We start from the raw sequence: 17716 nt of genomic DNA, 5'->3' as shown, positions 1-17716 counted from the left end.
ACACTTAAATACAAAAACGAAGTAGAAAGTAACAGTAAACCACAATACTGCTGGGAACACTGGCACACTGCGTCTACTAAACACTGAGTAGAAACACTAAAGGAAAAAATACTATTCAGTAAGTACTGCGTCTAGTAAACAGTAAATTAGTAAAGGAGAGAGGACTAAACACTAAGGAAAAAGAACGGCAAGACCGCATCAGCTGCGGAGCTCAGCTCGGAGCAAAATGAAGTGAATGAAATGAGGTGAATGGGAGGGGAGATGATCACGTGACTCCCCCACCCTCCTTAACTCTCAGTCCTTCCACAAACACAGTCTCTCAGATCCCAGCTCTCCTTTATATAAATCAGTAAAGGAGAGAGGACTAAACACTAAGGAAAAAGAATGGCAAGACAGGGTCAGCTGCGGAGCTCAGCAGAGCTCAGCTCAGTGCGAAATGAAGTGAATGAAATGACGTGAATGGGAGGGGAGATGATCACGTGACACCCCACCCGCCTTAACTCTCCATCCCTCCACAAACACAGTCTCTCGGATCCCAACTCTCATTTATATATATAGATTATACGATAGAATGCACATCTAATAGTAAACTAAATGTAAAAACATTGAACACCACCGAGAAAACCTAGAACAACAGAGAAAACTAACATTGCAAGAGTTCGTGCTATAGCCTTATGACCCAATCACTGTAAACAGTTTTTTTTTTTTGAGTTTTAAGCACAGGGGCAAAAAAAAAGGAACATTTGAACAAATCCGAACTTTATTTAAAAACCAACAACAAGCAACCAAGAAAATAACATTGCAGGAGTTCAAGCTAATAGCCTTACAGCCCGATCGCTGTAAACACTTTTTTTAAAATGAGTTTTAAGCACAGGGAAAAAAATGAACATTTGAAAAATCCGTAACTTAATAAACAACCAAGAAAAGTAACATTGCAACAATTCATGCTACGGACCGAAAAATTAACATTTGAAACATCCATAATACAAAAACTAATCATAAACCACCAAGAAAACTAACCTTGCATGAGTCGAGTTCTGGCATGAAGTGAGGAGGAACTGGGTGGAGAGGAGGTTACAGTGCTTAGAAGCCATGGTTAACTGCAAAAGCACACAAAATACTGTAGAGCACAAAGAGATCACAGGTAAAGCACGCACGTCTGACTGAGAACAATGAACAGGGAGCGGCTCAACACGTGCATAAATACATTAATCGGTGCATACGAACCGGAAGGGAAATGGAATAGAGCACAAAGTGTTCACAGCGAAAGCACGCACGTCTGACCGAGAACAATGCAACACATGCGGAAATCATCAGCACGCACACACCGAAAGGGAAACTGGCTTGTTCGTATACTGAGTGTGTGGGTCGTGAACCGAGGCATCAGTTTGGCGAACTTTTTGGTCGTAAACCGAGTTGTACGTGTACAAAGACGTTCGTGAACCAAGGTTCCACTGTATATATAAAATCGACCAAGTCGCCCAACCATGGGAAGCACGACCATGGGGTACGCACGATGGAGCCCCGTCCTCCAACTCTAACCCTCCTCCACCCTCGCTCTCGAGGTATGCGCACTGCCTGCTCATGTGCCCGCCCCCCAACACTTCGCCAAACACATGTTTACATGCTGCATACAGCGATTCCCACCCGCAACAAACATGCTTCTTCTTAGATGGTCCTGCAGGAACAGGGAAAACATTTATCTACAAAACCCTGATTCATACCATCAGAGCTAGTGGAGACATTCATACAACCGTAGCATCTACAGGAATAGCTGCAACATTGTTACCGGGTAGACGTACTGTACATTCCTTTTTTAAAATACCGTTGAAGCAGACTACTACTTCCACATGCAACATCAAACCTACCTCGCCACACGCTCAACATCTTCTGCAATCCAAAATGATAATATGGGAAGAGGCACCAATGACACATGCATGTGCATTCCAGGCAGTTGACAGGTTATTACGTGACCTCACGGGTGACACGTCATTATGTGTGGCTCCCGAGCACTTACTGTCACCAGTTGCATTAACAAGCAACCTTTGTGGCGTCACATACATGTACTTTCACGGATGACAAATATGAGAGCTCTTCCTCATGAACAACATTTCGCAAAATGGCTCATCGATGTTGGAGACGGGAAAAACTGAACAGCTGTAACATTACCTTCACATGGTTTTCCTTTTAATTCTGATCCCATTCAACAACTATATGGCGACATCGACTTCTCAACTGTCACTCCAGAACAACTCAGTACGTGAGCTATATTAAACGTTACCAACAAAGACTCACTACACCTTAATGAATAGGTACTGAAACTTATCCCTACAGATGATGAAGTAACTTTCACCAGCGTTGACTCCATCGTCACAGATGATCCCACAAATCAACTTTCATTCCCCGAAGAATTTCTTAACAGTCTTACTCCCACTGGCAAGTGGGCAACAGAAAAAATCCAAAAGGGAACTAACAATGGATGGGAGAAATCGTGCTGAATTACATTCAAAAGAAGGAACAGTTTAACAGGAAACTCCAAAGGCCAAATAACTTGAACCTGAAGCCACTGAGCAATACCTAGAGAGGTAAATCAGCAACAAGAACAACAACAACATTAATCACCTCTCTTCAGGGAACTCTTCTAGATGCTGCTGCACTCTCCTGTACAAAGGATAGAGTCCCTCAATGTCCAGATTATCCAACGTCTGAGCTTGAAGAATCTTAGAAAGAACACAATCTTTGGGTAAATCTGAGATACCTATTATAAAAAAAAGAAAAAAGGTTATATTTTGCCATTTTCAGTCAAGAAAAAATTGTTTTGAAATGATTTGAAGCAAACAGTTTTAAAAATCCAAGAAACAGATTTATTATATACTTGATGCAATTTGCTGACGACTTCAGCTTTCTGGTATGTTCCTCTGTTGCGTTTAGTTAAATTAACATTTTTATTTTAAGCATCTTGTGGAAAATGTTCTATAAAATTTAAGGTCAATTCAAGCATTTTAATAGGTGGATTTATGAAGAAAGCACAAGAAAATAGGCTTTTTCTTTATTTACACACAAAAAAGTACATTTATTCAAAATTACTTGATTTGGAGCATAAATTTATGGACATAATAAAGGAGAATTCAATTGGTGCTGTGTGTGCTTTATTTTAAAGCAATTAATAAAATATATATTAAAAAAAACAATGAATTCATATACAAATCCAAAACTCTGCTCGGTAGTGATTTTTTTTTATTTTATTAAATTTATTTAAAGCATGTAACATTTCATACAATCAAGTCAAACTTAACAAAACTAAATTCAAATCAACCCCCACCCATGAAAAAAAGAACTCATTTTAGAAGTCATAAAATATTCATCAGCTTTTTAACACACTACTCATGAACCCTACCTCCACATACACTACTTCACTTCGTAACATTTAAGTAAAGATCCAATCCCTGCAAAAGAAATTGTGAAACTGACCTTTTCTCAAAATCTCTCTGTGCAGGGTGCTGGCCTCACAGTATGTTCTGCCCTCTGGAATGTACTTTCTTCTTGAGTCTGTGGCGCTAAGCAAAGCCACAGTAATGACATGTATGAGATCATTCAGAACTGTCCTTGTGCCATGTGAACCACTGATTAAACCATTGGCAGGATAGAAGTAGGGCTTCAAGTGGTGAATGAGTGTATTCAAGTCCTGAAGTGAATCCTTTTCATCTTTGCAGCCATATATTAGTGTTCCATTCTTCATAGAAATTAATGGCAAGAGGAAAAATATTACAAAACTGAATTTACAATTGAACACAGACCACAAAATCAAAAAACAAAAAGGAATTAAATTGGAAATCTGAATATAAGTATACAATTAAAAACCAATTGCATTATCCACCAACTGCAACAGAATGTGAAGGTTTTTACTATACACCACTTAAAGAAAGCTTGGTCAATGCTTACCTCAGCAAAGGAAGCACCAGCATTGTCCAAATTTATTACACATCTTTGTGTCAATTAGTAATGGATGTCTGACTTTTTTAAGGCAACTAAGAAAGGCCTTCAATATAAAACAGTGATCATGACTCAATTACCTGGCTCTGTATTTATTAGATTTCCTCTTGCAAAGTTTACCTTAAATATTTTGAGATTATTCTGAGGTTCCTGCAGCAAGTTCTTCAATGCAAAACTCATCCTCTGTTTGCTGCTACAGAAAGAAAACAATCACATTAAATCGGTATCACTTTAGATTAGGTGTCCCAAATATGCTGTACTTACCATGTAATTACCTGTATAATTACTGAGTAACTAGGTGTTACTACCTTTGTAAGTCCTGTGTAACTGTAACTCACTTTCACTGTAACTCTGTAATTAAGTACTCAGTTTTAAATTGTTATTCCACAATTTATATACACAAGTACTATAAAAATGGTGGTATTACCATTATAATTGGGTACTTAATTATACCATTTCACTGTATTACATAGTAAGCACAAGGTACAGCATAATTAGGAACAACTAATCTAAAGTGACTAATCTATATCAGATTTTTAAAACGTTTTAGTTTTCCATATTTCTTCCATGTCTTCCACTTCCACAAAAGCTTGCATATTGTAATCTGTTCAGTTAGTCAATAAAAGGAGTTATTTTGCTTGACTTCTCAATGCATCCATAATGGCTAACACCATGCAACACCCTACCACTACTGGACACTCTTAGAAAGGATAAATTATCTTGTAAGCTCCCATTGTGGTACTAAATGCTAAAGGCATAAGAACACATGAAAGATGGCCCAATGACAGCAAGCTTTTTTTTTTAAAAAAAAACAATGGATTTAGAATGGTAGTGTAATAGGTAAATATAACTCTTTGCATAGTTTTCAACCAGTAAGAAAAGAATAACTTGGAACATTACTTACAGAATTATTTCACAACACACCCAGCATTTACAAAGGCTTAAACATTGCTACATGTGAAAATCATTCCAAGATAACAACACTAATAACTCACTCACCCTGAGAAGAGATCTAGGGGGCAGTATCTACTCATCCTATGCCATTTCCCATTGGCCAGCTAAAAAAACAAAAAAAGTGACACTGTAGTAACTAATAATGACAGACTCTCTGTTAACCTTGATGGACAGCACTTTACAGTTTTGGCTGTACCTTAAGATGTTGGTGCATACAGAAGCGACAGACTCTGTATTTAGTCTCCCTGCTGACATGTCTTGAAAAAGGCAGAAAACCACATTTGGGCTGCAACAAAGACAGAAGTGGATAACATTTACTTTCTGGATGCTGACAAATTCTTAAAGAGCAGCAAGCTACAGTTAAGTCTGTTTTTTTTGTTTTAAGCTATTAGCCCAAAAGACTGGCAATGTGGCCAGCAATACACATCAATTCTGGTGAAACTATATAACCAAAAAGTAATGGAGCAGCCAAACAAAAAAATAGAAAAGAGACAATTTTAGAGAAAGCCAGAGAGTAATCAACTGTGACTGAATGCACAGGACACTAAGTTTTTTGAAGACTAGCTCAGTTACCCATCTATGACTGGTAGATTATTACTTCAAAACTGAAGAACAATAAAGAGAATCTGATTTAATTTAATAAATAAATATTGTATAATAGGATGGCATGGTGAAGCAGTGGGTAGCGCTGCTGCCTCACTGTTAGGAGACATGGGTTGGCTTTCCGGGTCCTCCCTGCGTGGAGTTTGGATATCCTCCCAGTGTCTGCGTGGGTTTCCTCTTGGTGCTCCGGTTTCCTCCCACAGTCCAAAGACATGCAATGCAGGTTAGGGGCACTGGCAATTCTAAATGGTCCCTAGAGTGTGCTTGGTGTGTAGGTGTGTGTCTGCGTCCTGCAGTGGGCTAACGCCCTGCCCAGGGTTTGTTTCCTGCCTTGCGCCCTGTGTTGGCTGGGATTGGCTCCAGTAGACCCCCGTGACCCTGTAGTTAGGATACAGTGGGTTGGATAATGGATGGATACTGTGTAATATATATCAATATTATATTTGCAGAATTAACTGAAATAATAAATATACTGTTATTTATGTCAGATGTCAAGCAATAATTTTTTCTTTATAGACAATACTTTTTTCCTGTATTTCCTAAAGCATATATAAGCAAAAGATATGTTTGAGCTCACTCGTGCACAAGTAACAAAGCTGAACATAACAGACACAAACTATAGAAAACTGCAGACATTTAAAAGAGAACGGAAAACTGTTGGGAATCAAGAGGTATTCTTGAGATGAAAACAATGTGGCCTTTACTCTCACCTGTCAGTATTTCAGCCTCTAATACAGGGGATTTTTTTTTTTTTTTTTTAAACTTAGAAAGTGACTCCTTTGAAGGGAGGGGAAAAAAAAATTCAGACATGAGCGTCTGTAGACTTTGCGCCCTAGGAACCAAGTTACCCAAACTTTTCTTTAAAATTTCAGTAATTTTTTACCGCTCTGATGCTGATCTTTCTGCTGATAAAATAGGTCATTACGATAGAAATTGCAGAGAAAAATTCATAATTTCAGAAATATTGTGTCTGAGGGTTCCTTTAGACTGCCTCTTTCTCTTCCACGATTTGATTCAACAATTAATCATCACAACGTCATCTCATAAAAGGCTCAAGTTTCAAGTTTGGTATTTTTCAGTCCAGCAGTTTTTACCTCTAGACCATACTCAAAAAACTGAGACAGAAACATGCACAAACACATACCGTCATAGAGTTATCAGTGTTTTTGGTATCAGGGGACCCTAAAACATCAAGATATGTCGAAAACTGGAGATTGAAATTTTTGATGGATCTAAAGCTTTCATGCCTTCCCCACAGATGACTGGTTATGGTGGGAGAGAGCACAAAGCAAAAATTACACACCATAACAACTGTGGCACCTAGGATGTCAGCCACAATAGTTTTGTGCACCATCTTTATGTGTTAAATTTATTATCACCTTGAATAGTCATTTATAACATATACATGGGGAAGAGCTTCAGAATATCGGTCGGAGTGCGCCACCTGATACGACTCCAGACAGCTCAAAAGATAGCCCAACAGAATAGGACCAGAGGCATCAATTCAGGAAGCAAGGACTACAACCACTGCCTGGAACATACCTATCTATGTGTGCGCTCGCTGTCAAACAAATGTAACAAACTGCACCTGTTAATATGTACTAAAACAGACTTTTCTTTTTAATCCACTCGGTGCATCACTGAAACATGACTGAATGACTATTTCCAACTCTGCATTGGACTTAACCTGAATTCACTTTATACCGAGTTGACTGCAATACCAGACTTTAAAACAAACTAAACAGCAGAGGAGTGCGTTTCTTCATTAATCAAGTTTGGTGTAACATTGTTACAGTACTTTTTAAATCATTCTCCTGAGACCCCATTAGTAATTCTGGCCATTCTACGATTCACCTTATTCCTACTTACAAACAAAAGCTGAAAACTGTAAAGCCAGTCAAGAGGATAGTTAAAGTGTACCAGCAAGGTAAAAGAAAGCTTCAGGGCTGCTTTGCCTCTACAAACTGGAGTGCCATCAAAATTGCCTCTTCCAACATACACTGATGCTATATTAGTTTTTTGTGAAAATATTTGCATTCCAACAAAAAACTATTGTGCAGTTTAGCAATGATAAGCCTTGGTTTACCCCAGAGCTCAGACTAGTGCTCTAGAACAAAGAGTATGCTTTACAATGTGGCAATTGTGTAGAATACAGGAAAGCAAAGTATATCTTGGAGAAAGGGATTGAAGGTGCCAAAAGAACGAACTGAGGTAAGTTGCAGAAAGAAATGTTTACAAATGTCAGTGCATCAGTTCTGGAGAGGCTTTAAAACAGGTGACTAACTATAAGAAACAAGCAAACAGTTCTGCTGATCTCAGCTTGGCTAATCAGTTAAATCAGTTTTATAGTCGCCTTGAAAGACAGTGGGACATCTTGGATCTTGTTTATAGACATTAGCTGTGCTTACAATATAATCATTCCAGACTTCCCAGCTAAGAAGCTCAACATGCCCAGTTCAAGCTCCCATTGGTTCACAGACTTTATTACAGACAGGAAACAGTATGTCTGTGGTGGGTTGGCACCCTGCCCAGGATTGGTTCCTGCCTTGTGCCCTGTGTTGGCTGGGATTGGCTCCAGCAGACCCCCGTGACCCTGTATTGGGATTCAGCGGATTAGAAAATGGATGGATGGATGGAAACAGTATGTGTGGATAGGCATGTATGTCTGACCCATTAATCCTTAGTACTGGTACACTGCAGGGATGCATTTCCCCACTACTGGTTTCAATATATACAAGTCGCTGTACCACTAGCAATTCATTTGTCAAACTTATTAAATTTGCAGATAACATCAGACTAAAAGGCCTCATTTCAAATGATAATGAGTACAGCCATAATAATTTGGACCTTATCATTCAAAAAACTCAGAGGATGATCATAAATTTGAGGGAACATTTACCTGTTACGTATTACTGCTATAAATGTCATCCATTAAGGAGTTATTTAAGCTTCTGTGCACTATGCTGTCACAAAATCTTAAAATGGGACAATAACATCACATTATTATTAAAAAAAAAAAACCATGAGTGAATGTTCTTTTTGTGTCAGCTGAGGAAATTTTATCTCCCCCGCCAAGCAATATTGGTCCAGATCAATTCTAACCTCATCCATAACTGCCTGGTTTTGTGCTGCCTCTGTTCAGGCAATCTGCAGTGTATCATAAAAGCTTGTGAAAAGATCATAGGCTTTAAGTCCTATCTGAGTCCAGGGTAAGGAAGCAGGTCGCATATATCATTGCTAATCCGACTCACCTAGGGCATCACCTATTCTAAAAACTTCTCTCCAGCAAACGTCTTTGTGCAGTGAAAGCTAGGACAACACTTCACCAAAATAGTTTATTTTGACTAATCAGGTCTGATCGTCTATTCAAGATCTACCAGTGCACTAGATTGTCTGGACATTTTTTATATTGCCCATGTATGCCTCATCATGTTTAATCATTTTTATATTTTATCTTCTTATATTTATCTTTTGTATTCTGTTTTGCCCTTGTGTGTGGCATCAATACTATAAAGACAAATTCCTAGTACATATTAGTGTACTTGGCCAATAAAGTGAATTCTGATTATACAGGAAAACACCAAATAAATTTATCATCACAAAAGTCATAGAAGTCTTAAAAGTAAAATGCCTTTTCAGATTGCTTAGATTTAGAACTGAACTACACCATATTTTTGCATATCCTTTCAATATTCTTGTACTTTGTACAGTCGGAGACCATCTCACTAATTTACAGTTCCTCAATTTTGGAAGTGATGGATAATACACAGACTCTGATATAATCCACCATATGCAGACATAACCGGTACCTTTTCTTGAGAAAAGCCAGTGATGAGAATTAGGACTAGCAATGTCAAACTAATTATCATCACAATTTTTTTTTTCCCCACTTGACAATGTAGATGGTTGACTCAAGAATCTATTCATTACTTAAAAGTCATTTTTGATCTACAAAGTAGCTAACTACATTCAGTGTGGATAAGCAAAGCACAGTCATGAGTGATTGACACTCATGTGGATTGACAGCAGAATTAAAAACGATTAATTCATTTTCCACCACATATCCAAAGAGGGATCGCAGGGACAACAGTAATGCCCATAAGTCCATTTCCTCAACCACACTTGCCAACTTATACTGTGGGATCCAAAGGAATTTCCAGATCATTTGGGAGATATAATCCTACCAGTGAGCCCTGGGTCTTCCCATGGTGTCTCCATGCAGCTGGTTGTGCCAGTAAAACCTCCACAGGAATGCAGATAAGATCCATAATTAGATGCCAAAATGACCCCAATTAGCTCCTCTTGATGTGTAGGGTTAACAGCTCTACTCAGAGCCACATTTCTCCACATTTCTAATACCTTGGCATAAGCAATTCCAGGAAGGTTGAGAAGTATGATCCCCCAATAGTTGGAATACACCCTCCTGTCCCCGTTTTTAAAAATGGGGACCACCACCCGGTCTTCCACTCCAGAGACACAGCTCCCCATGACCACACAACACTGATAAGATATCTCAGCCATAACAGTCCAACAATGTCTAGGGCCTTCAGTATTTCTGCGCAGATCTTATTCATCACCCCTGGTGCCTTGCCACAGACCTCCCTCAGGGAAATGGGCATTGATAACCCATCAGTTTCTGAAGTCTCCTATACAAAATAAGATAATTTTTACTGGCTCAGAACACTATAGGAGTGACTGACACAAATATAAGTTTTGTGCGTTTATCATCATGCTTGGTGCAAGGGGTCTCAGCATGTACTAATAAGGTCAGTCTTCAAAATTGCTATATTCCCTTTTAAAAGCTGGCACACAAGGCAGATCAGCACTGGGTAAGCGCCTGTTGTTAAAGGTTCCGCCTTTATCCAGAAACGGTTTCAAAAGCTTTATGAACTTAGTCTCAGAAAGTCTTTCTCCCATAAGGTGACTAGGATCTTTTCCTGAATAAGATCAAACACAGTTGTGTAGGGTGCAACAGGAGCTTCCACCTGCTGCTGAAGTCGCTTCAGTACACATTTAGTTTGTCAGCATGCCCATGTGGATAAAACACAAGAAGCTCAGCAGTTTATTAGTGACTTGCTGTAGGAAGATACATAAATAAATCAAGGTAATTAACATTCAATCTGGCCTTTATATAAGTAACATATAAATATTTTTAAATAAAGACCATCACAACACATAATCACAAACTGGGCTTTGCATGATACCTTGGCAAGCTCTGTAAGCCGTGATTTTTTGTTTAAAGGAAAGGTGCAAGGCAGACTGACTGGCAGGATGACGGAGGACCTTTTGTTGCATCCAAACGGTACCATCTTTCACCATTACGCCTGGTGCAGCTGCTTTGTTTTTATATGTGAGTGGATGTTTCTTGCGGGAAGGGCTTCTGTTCGCTTCTCCCATGTACAGCCCTCATCATCAACTGAGTTCACCTCTGTTATAGCATGTATTTATTTGAAAACTAACGGTGTCAGATTGGGCTGAGTGTGAATGCGACTGAGAGAATAAAGCAGAGTTTAAAAAAAAACGAAAAAAAAAAAACTAACATTTACAAGTACCACACATTTACACCGGAGACTCAAAATCAAATGTATGTTTTTATTGTATACTAGTAACAATAAGAATAGCTGAATACTCAAAACTAGGGCTGTTTGGCGCCGTCCAGTCCCACGCACGGGGCAATCAGCTGTAACTCATTAACAGAGATTTGCCACACTACGATGTGCAAATTAACATTTTACTAGAATGTAGCCTAAAAAATATTATATTTAATATTATATATTTAATATATTTTTGTCGTAAGCCTTATTGCTGCTACAGTTTGAAGTACAATGTTTACATTTGGTTTTGACAATTAATGTTAGACTTGTATTTATTTTGTTTAAAGGGTTTATTGGCCTTATACAGTTTAGTTGTTAGTGCTTTGATCCTTTTATATTTAATATATGTTGTGAGAGTTATTGCTGCTACAGTTCACATTTTGTTTATGTCAGGCATTTTATATAGCAGTATTTTATATTGGGCCTTTAGTAATTTGTTTTTGAAAAGTGTTTTATATTTGATACATTAACATTTTATGTTTACATTCTAAGTCAAACGTTTGCTCAAATGTTCTAAATAAAAGAACAGAAATAATTACAAGTTGAGTACTTCTCATTTTTGATTTTTTTTAATTTAAATGAAAAAAAAGGAGTGGTGATTATATAAACTATTCACTGAATACAAAGAAAATGTACTATATCGTGATATGAAATATCGGGATATAAGATTTTGGTCATATCGCACAGCCCTACTCAAAACGTTTATTTTGTGATGCAGCAAGGCTCAAACCCGCAACCTTTTCATCATGAGTCAGTAGTTCTTAGTGTTGTACTGCCAAAGCAGTCATAACAACAAGTACACTGACAGATTTCTTTTTCTTCGGTTATAGTCTTCAATAAAAGCACACCTGTTTTGATATTTTAACTTCAGTCTTCACACATTATACACTTCATGTTAAAATTTTGTCATTAGTACTACAACGTGAAAAAAAAATTGTCTTTTGGGTATGTATTCAACATTTCTGTCATGCTACACTTCCATAGAACTTTGTAGACACAGAAAACACATGAAATGCAGGTGTTCCAAATAACGATATACACTATACAGCTCTCAGTACCTCACTCCAAGATAAACAAGGCGTGACTTGGGAGTGCTTTTTGCTGTTTCTGCAGCGGTGGGAGGATGGGATAGCAGGTTGCTTGCGCTTATTGACACATTTACAAAAGAAAAGACTCTGATGGAGAGGTGTGAACGGATTTAAGGTGTGCCGGATTTCTGAGTTTTTAGTAGACTTTGGAAATTCTAGTGTTAAAACGCATTGTAGATTATCTGCAATCCACCAAGCTGGTCAAGTTTGGATTTAAATTCCTATCCATATCATTTACATATATTAAAAGCAGGAGCAGCTTATCAGCCAATTATAAAAAGGGATGCTGCACCATAGCCCTCTGCTTCATGCGTGCAAGCCCATTTTGCACCCATCTACACACTACACCCTAAATGCCTACTTCTTTTAGTTTCATTACCAACCTCACATGTGATATCTAATCAAACGCTTTCTGAAAGTCAAGATAAATAACACCACATGCACCACTATGTTCATATTCTTTTGTTGCTTATTTATAGAATTCCAGCATGTTAGTAAAACACAACCTCCCTCATCTCAACCAATGTTGACTCATCAGTTAAACTCCAGTTTTTGCCATGTGCTGCTCAGTCTCTTCTTCAATAAATCCTTCCACTAATTTATCTTTGATGCACATTGAGATTACCGGCCTGTAGTTGCTTAGATTTGCCTGATGACACTTTTTATGTAACGGGATAATGTTTGTCATTTTCCAGTCCTTTGGAATTCCTCCAATGCACGGTGACTTCCTAAAAATGTGTGTGAAAGGTCTATATATTACTTACCCACCTCCTTAAGAACTCAAGGATAAATATTATGTGATCCTGGGGCCTCATGCATAACGCAGTGCAATGAATTTACAGTTAGGTCCATAAATATCTGGACAGAGACAACTTTTTTTCAAATTTTGGTTCTGTACATTACCACAATGAATTTTAAATGAAACAATTCAGATGCAGTTGAAGTGCAGACCTTCAGCTTTAATTCAGTGGGTTGAACAAAAAGATTGCATAAAAATGTGAGGCAACTAAAGCATTTTTTAACACAATCCCTTCATTTCAGGGGCTCAATTACTCAATTACTGGACAATTGACTCAAAGACTATTTCATGGGCAGGTGTGAGCAAGTCCGTCGTTATGTCAATATCAATTAAGCAGATAAAACGCCTAGAGTTGATTTGAGGTGTGGTGCTTGCATGTGGAAGGTTTTTGCTGTGAACAGACAACATGTGGTCAAAGGATCTCTCCATGCAGGTGAAAGAAGCCATCCTTAAGCTGCGAAAACAGAAAAAACCCATCCGAGAAAAAAGACCTGGACGTCCACGGAAGACAACAGTGGTGGATGACCGCAGAATCATTTCCATGGTGAAGAGAAACCCCTTCACAACAGCCAACCAAGTGAACACTACTCTCCAGTGGGTAGGTGTATCGATATCCTAGTCTACCAGAGAAGACTGCATGAAAGTAAATACAGAGGGTGCACGGCAAGGTGCAAGCCACAAGCCACTCATAAGCCTCAAGAATAGAAAGGCTAGATTGGACTTTGCTAAAGAACATCTAAAAAGCCAGCACAATTGTGGAAAAACATTCTTTGGACAGATGAAACCGAGATCAACCTCTACCAGAATGATGGCAAGAAAAAGGTATGGAGAAGGCGTGGAACAGCTCATTATCCAAAACATACATCATCATCTGTAAAACACGGTGGAGGCAGTGTGATTGCTTGGGCATGCATGGCTGCCATTGGCACTGGGACACTAGTGTTTATTGATGATGTGACACAGGACAGAAGCAGCCAAATGAAATCTGAGGTGTTCAGAGACATACTGTCTACTCAAATCCAGCTAAATGCAGTCAAAATGATTGGGTGGCAAATCATAATACAGATGGACAATGACCCAAAACATACAGCCAAAGCAACCCAGGAGTTTATTAAAGCAAAGTGGAAAATTCTTGAATGGCCAAGTCAGTCACCTGATCTTAACCCAACTGAGCATGCATTTCACTTGTTGAAGACTAAACATCGGACAGAAAGGCCCACAAACAAACAGCAACTTAAAGCTGCTGCAGTAAAGGCCTGGCAGAGCATTAAAAAGGAGGAAACCCAGCATCTGGTGATGTCCAGGAGTTCAAAACTTCAAGCTGTCATTGCCAACAAAGGGTTTTCAACCAAGTATTAGAAATGAACATTTTATTTCCAGTTATTTAATTTGTCCAATTACTTTTGAGCCCCTGAAATAAAGGGATTGTGTTAAAAAAATGCTTTAGTTGCCTCACATTTTTATGCAATCTTTTTGTTCAACCCACTGACTTAAAGCTGAAAGTCTGCACTTCAACTGCATCTGAGTTGTTTCATTTAAAAGTCATTGTGGCAATGTACAGAACCAAAATTCGAAAAAATTTGTCTCTGTCCAAATATATAAGGACCTAACTGTACACTAAAATTTGGCACAGGGACAAAAACTGAAATGTGCGTATGGACAACAAAAATCCAGATGCATAAATCTGTGCATATGGCAAGTTCCACGTTCTTTCACTAAATAAATCCCGGTCAACATGAAATGCAACACAAGCGCCTGCCAACCCACCTCGACACCTCCTAGAATTACACCTCTTTGAATATGCCATTCAATATAAACAGCCCCTTAAGTTCAGTGTTCTGTGAAAAGACAACGGCAAAAGCACCAGGGAAAAAAAAAGAATTTCAGCAAATACCAAGTGGAGGCAAGGAAAAACATACTATTTGTTGTTTTAAGCAGTGAAATAAACAACAACAGAAAGTTGATCGAGAGACATAGAAAGGAGGAGAAATTTGAAAATTCAAGTTCAGAAAGTTGCACAGTGCCAGAATTAAAAAAAAAAAATAGAAGTGATTAGATATCAAAGTCGCCATCAAAAGGCGAGACGTACCCACCATCTGAGTGTTATATGGAAGCGTATTAGGGAACAGAGAACAGAAAGAGACAGTGGGGGGAAAGAGGTGGAAATAGCAACGCAATCTCAAAATTTCCACTTTATTCACCTAGTTTATTTTGTCATTAAAGTAGAATGTCATAAACTTCACCTTACAATTGCTTAATTTAATAATTTCTGAAATCCCATCTTAACTAAAATAGCATGTTAAATGGTTCGTATTCTATGTGTCCTTCAATGTACTCTGTGTGTGTGAGAATCATTACGTGCTTCTTAAACGGGTTCTCTCTTATGCCGACAGCACACATAATATATTACATTCATAACATTAAATAGAGCTTTCTGAACAATTTAAATACTAAGATGTATACTTGATATAAATTTCATGATGATAGGAATTAAGGTATGTTTTAAACATGGTGGCAGCAATGAACTGACGTCCAGAGATTGCTGCATCATGTGCGACTCGCGATGAAATGTTTGCACCTGCTCCATCTCTTTCAAACGTACTGATGTACCATTCCCAATTCCTATCCTTTTTCTTTCTCTAAGTAACCTATCGCCACACAAGCAGCTCTGTAATAAAAGTTAAGCCATTTGTAAGTTTAGAAGGCCAGTTCTTTAAAACTTAAGGAGCATTGAAATATCTTCAAATTGCATGCTTAATTATCCGATTCATCTATCCATCCAGGGTTGCGCCAGTCCCAGCAAGCATACAGTTCGAGGCAGGAACCATCCCTGAACGTGGCACCACCTCATCGCTACCGCTGTGTCACTGTGACCACATATTTTTAACTTCATTTTAATAATGTACCAGTATAATGTAATATACATACCTTACTGCATTTCATCTTAAAAATGATATCAAGAGCTCCAAGAAGATAGCACTTGAAAATCTAAATCGACTTAGAAACCAGTAATCATCATATGTAAATACACGCTTTTTTTCTATTGAATTTAATTGAATTCCTTTATTGTTATTGTACGATACATTGAGGTTCAATATGCAAATCCTCCATAAACTCATTTTCCTATAAAATGATAAAATAACAGTAATAATAATAATACAGCAATAAAAAATATATAATATGAAAGCATAAGTACAATATACATGTACATTTAGTGCAGAGAGTACAAATGGTTTACAAAGTGGCTCAGGTTGTGCAATATTACCACTGTAGCGCAAGTTTATAGTGAGGTAATTGTAATTCTAAATACAAACAGATCTACCAGGAGCACTTAATGGAATGATTGAGTGTGTTTAGAATTCTTGGGATGAAACTGTCCCTGCAGGAAAGACTATGAAGTGTTTGCCGTATAGAAGAAGTTCAAATAGACACTGTGCATGGCTGAAGCAGCGTGTGCTAGATGCTATATCCTGATAATCCTCTTTCCGAACAGCTGCTGAAGGGTTGGGATTCCACACTCAGATAGAATGGGTTGAAAAACTCAAAGTGGTGCACTGAGGGTAACAACACTAAAGCAGCTATGGTATTTAGAATAGTTTGACCATTCCGTGGACTATTATATTGTTTCAGGTTGATTACAATCAGATGCCTTAAGCTAATTAATGATATATGGTTAATTTCAGTGTATTTGACAAAGCTGCGTCAGGGATGTGAATCTAAAAAAGAAAACAGAAACCACACAGGAACAGTAACACTGCTTTGATGCTGGGTGCCGCCAGTTTGCAAAACCGAGCTGAAAACATGCGCATGCAATGAATTGAACTGGTGTGAGAATGTGCGTGGCTTTACACCAAGTTTAGTTTTTATACATTGCGAGTGTGGAAACGGGCATATGCAACATTTTTGTGTGTATATACCATTTATATATGGTGCCCCTGGTGATTTGTTTGCTTTCAGCAGTACTACTTCTACAATTTTCAAATCCCTCAGTACCTCCTCAGCAGTTCCAGTTACCACTAGGATGTTATCAATTTTCTTACATGTGAAGATCTAAGAAAAATAAAAGTTTTAATTTATTTTTGGAAGCATCTCAAATTTTAAATTTCCCTTGGGGGCAATCTACCAACATAAAACTCCAATTCACTGGTTTCATTCTTGATAAGTCTAGCATTAAGGGAAGCTATTGTTAATGTATTAATTATTTTACTCTGCATTTAAACTTTAGGCTAGAATTTACTATGCATATTTATTTTCACACTATTGTTGGTTGCTTTATATATACAGGGTTTTTTTATTATTATTTTAATTAAAAACAAATAACATGCCATACAATCAAATCAAACTTGTCAAAACCAAAATTCAATCCCAACGCAAAAGGGAGAGAGGAGAACTAGCCAACAAAGCAAATCTTTGAAAGTAGCAAGGAAGGAACAGTATCCTTTTCCCCAGATAATGAAGCTAATTCTAAAATGTTATTGATTAGATCCTGGGGCACCCGAAAAAATATTGTCTAGAGAAGGTGAGAACAATCATTAGTCATGCAAGCAGTAAAGCATCCTGAGATTCATGTGTGGTGTTACTTCTCAGCCAAGGGAGAGGGCACACTGAAACTTCAGCCTAAGAATACAGCCATGAATAAAGAATGGTACCACAAAATCCTCCGAAAGCAACTTCTCCCAGCCATC

The 17716-nt window shown here is 38.0% G+C and overlaps 1 protein-coding gene across 1 annotated transcript in view; it reads right to left on the bottom strand.

The window, feature by feature from the left end:
• The window catches only part of ippk (inositol 1,3,4,5,6-pentakisphosphate 2-kinase), a 130980-nt gene that overhangs the window by 65384 nt on the left and 47880 nt on the right, over window positions 1-17716 (bottom strand). Inside the window, exons 6-10 of the mRNA XM_039770856.1 lie at window positions 5144-5233; window positions 4993-5051; window positions 4114-4186; window positions 3472-3733; window positions 2623-2758 (exon numbers count right to left, since the gene is read on the bottom strand). Of these exons, the coding sequence (XP_039626790.1) occupies window positions 2623-2758; window positions 3472-3733; window positions 4114-4186; window positions 4993-5051; window positions 5144-5233 (620 nt within the window). The remainder of the gene's footprint in view (window positions 1-2622; window positions 2759-3471; window positions 3734-4113; window positions 4187-4992; window positions 5052-5143; window positions 5234-17716) is intronic.

The sequence above is a fragment of the Polypterus senegalus genome, chromosome 12 (assembly GCF_016835505.1).
Source record: "Polypterus senegalus isolate Bchr_013 chromosome 12, ASM1683550v1, whole genome shotgun sequence".
Classification (NCBI taxonomy): domain Eukaryota; kingdom Metazoa; phylum Chordata; class Cladistia; order Polypteriformes; family Polypteridae; genus Polypterus; species Polypterus senegalus.
This window is presented reverse-complemented; position numbering and strand designations above follow the sequence as displayed.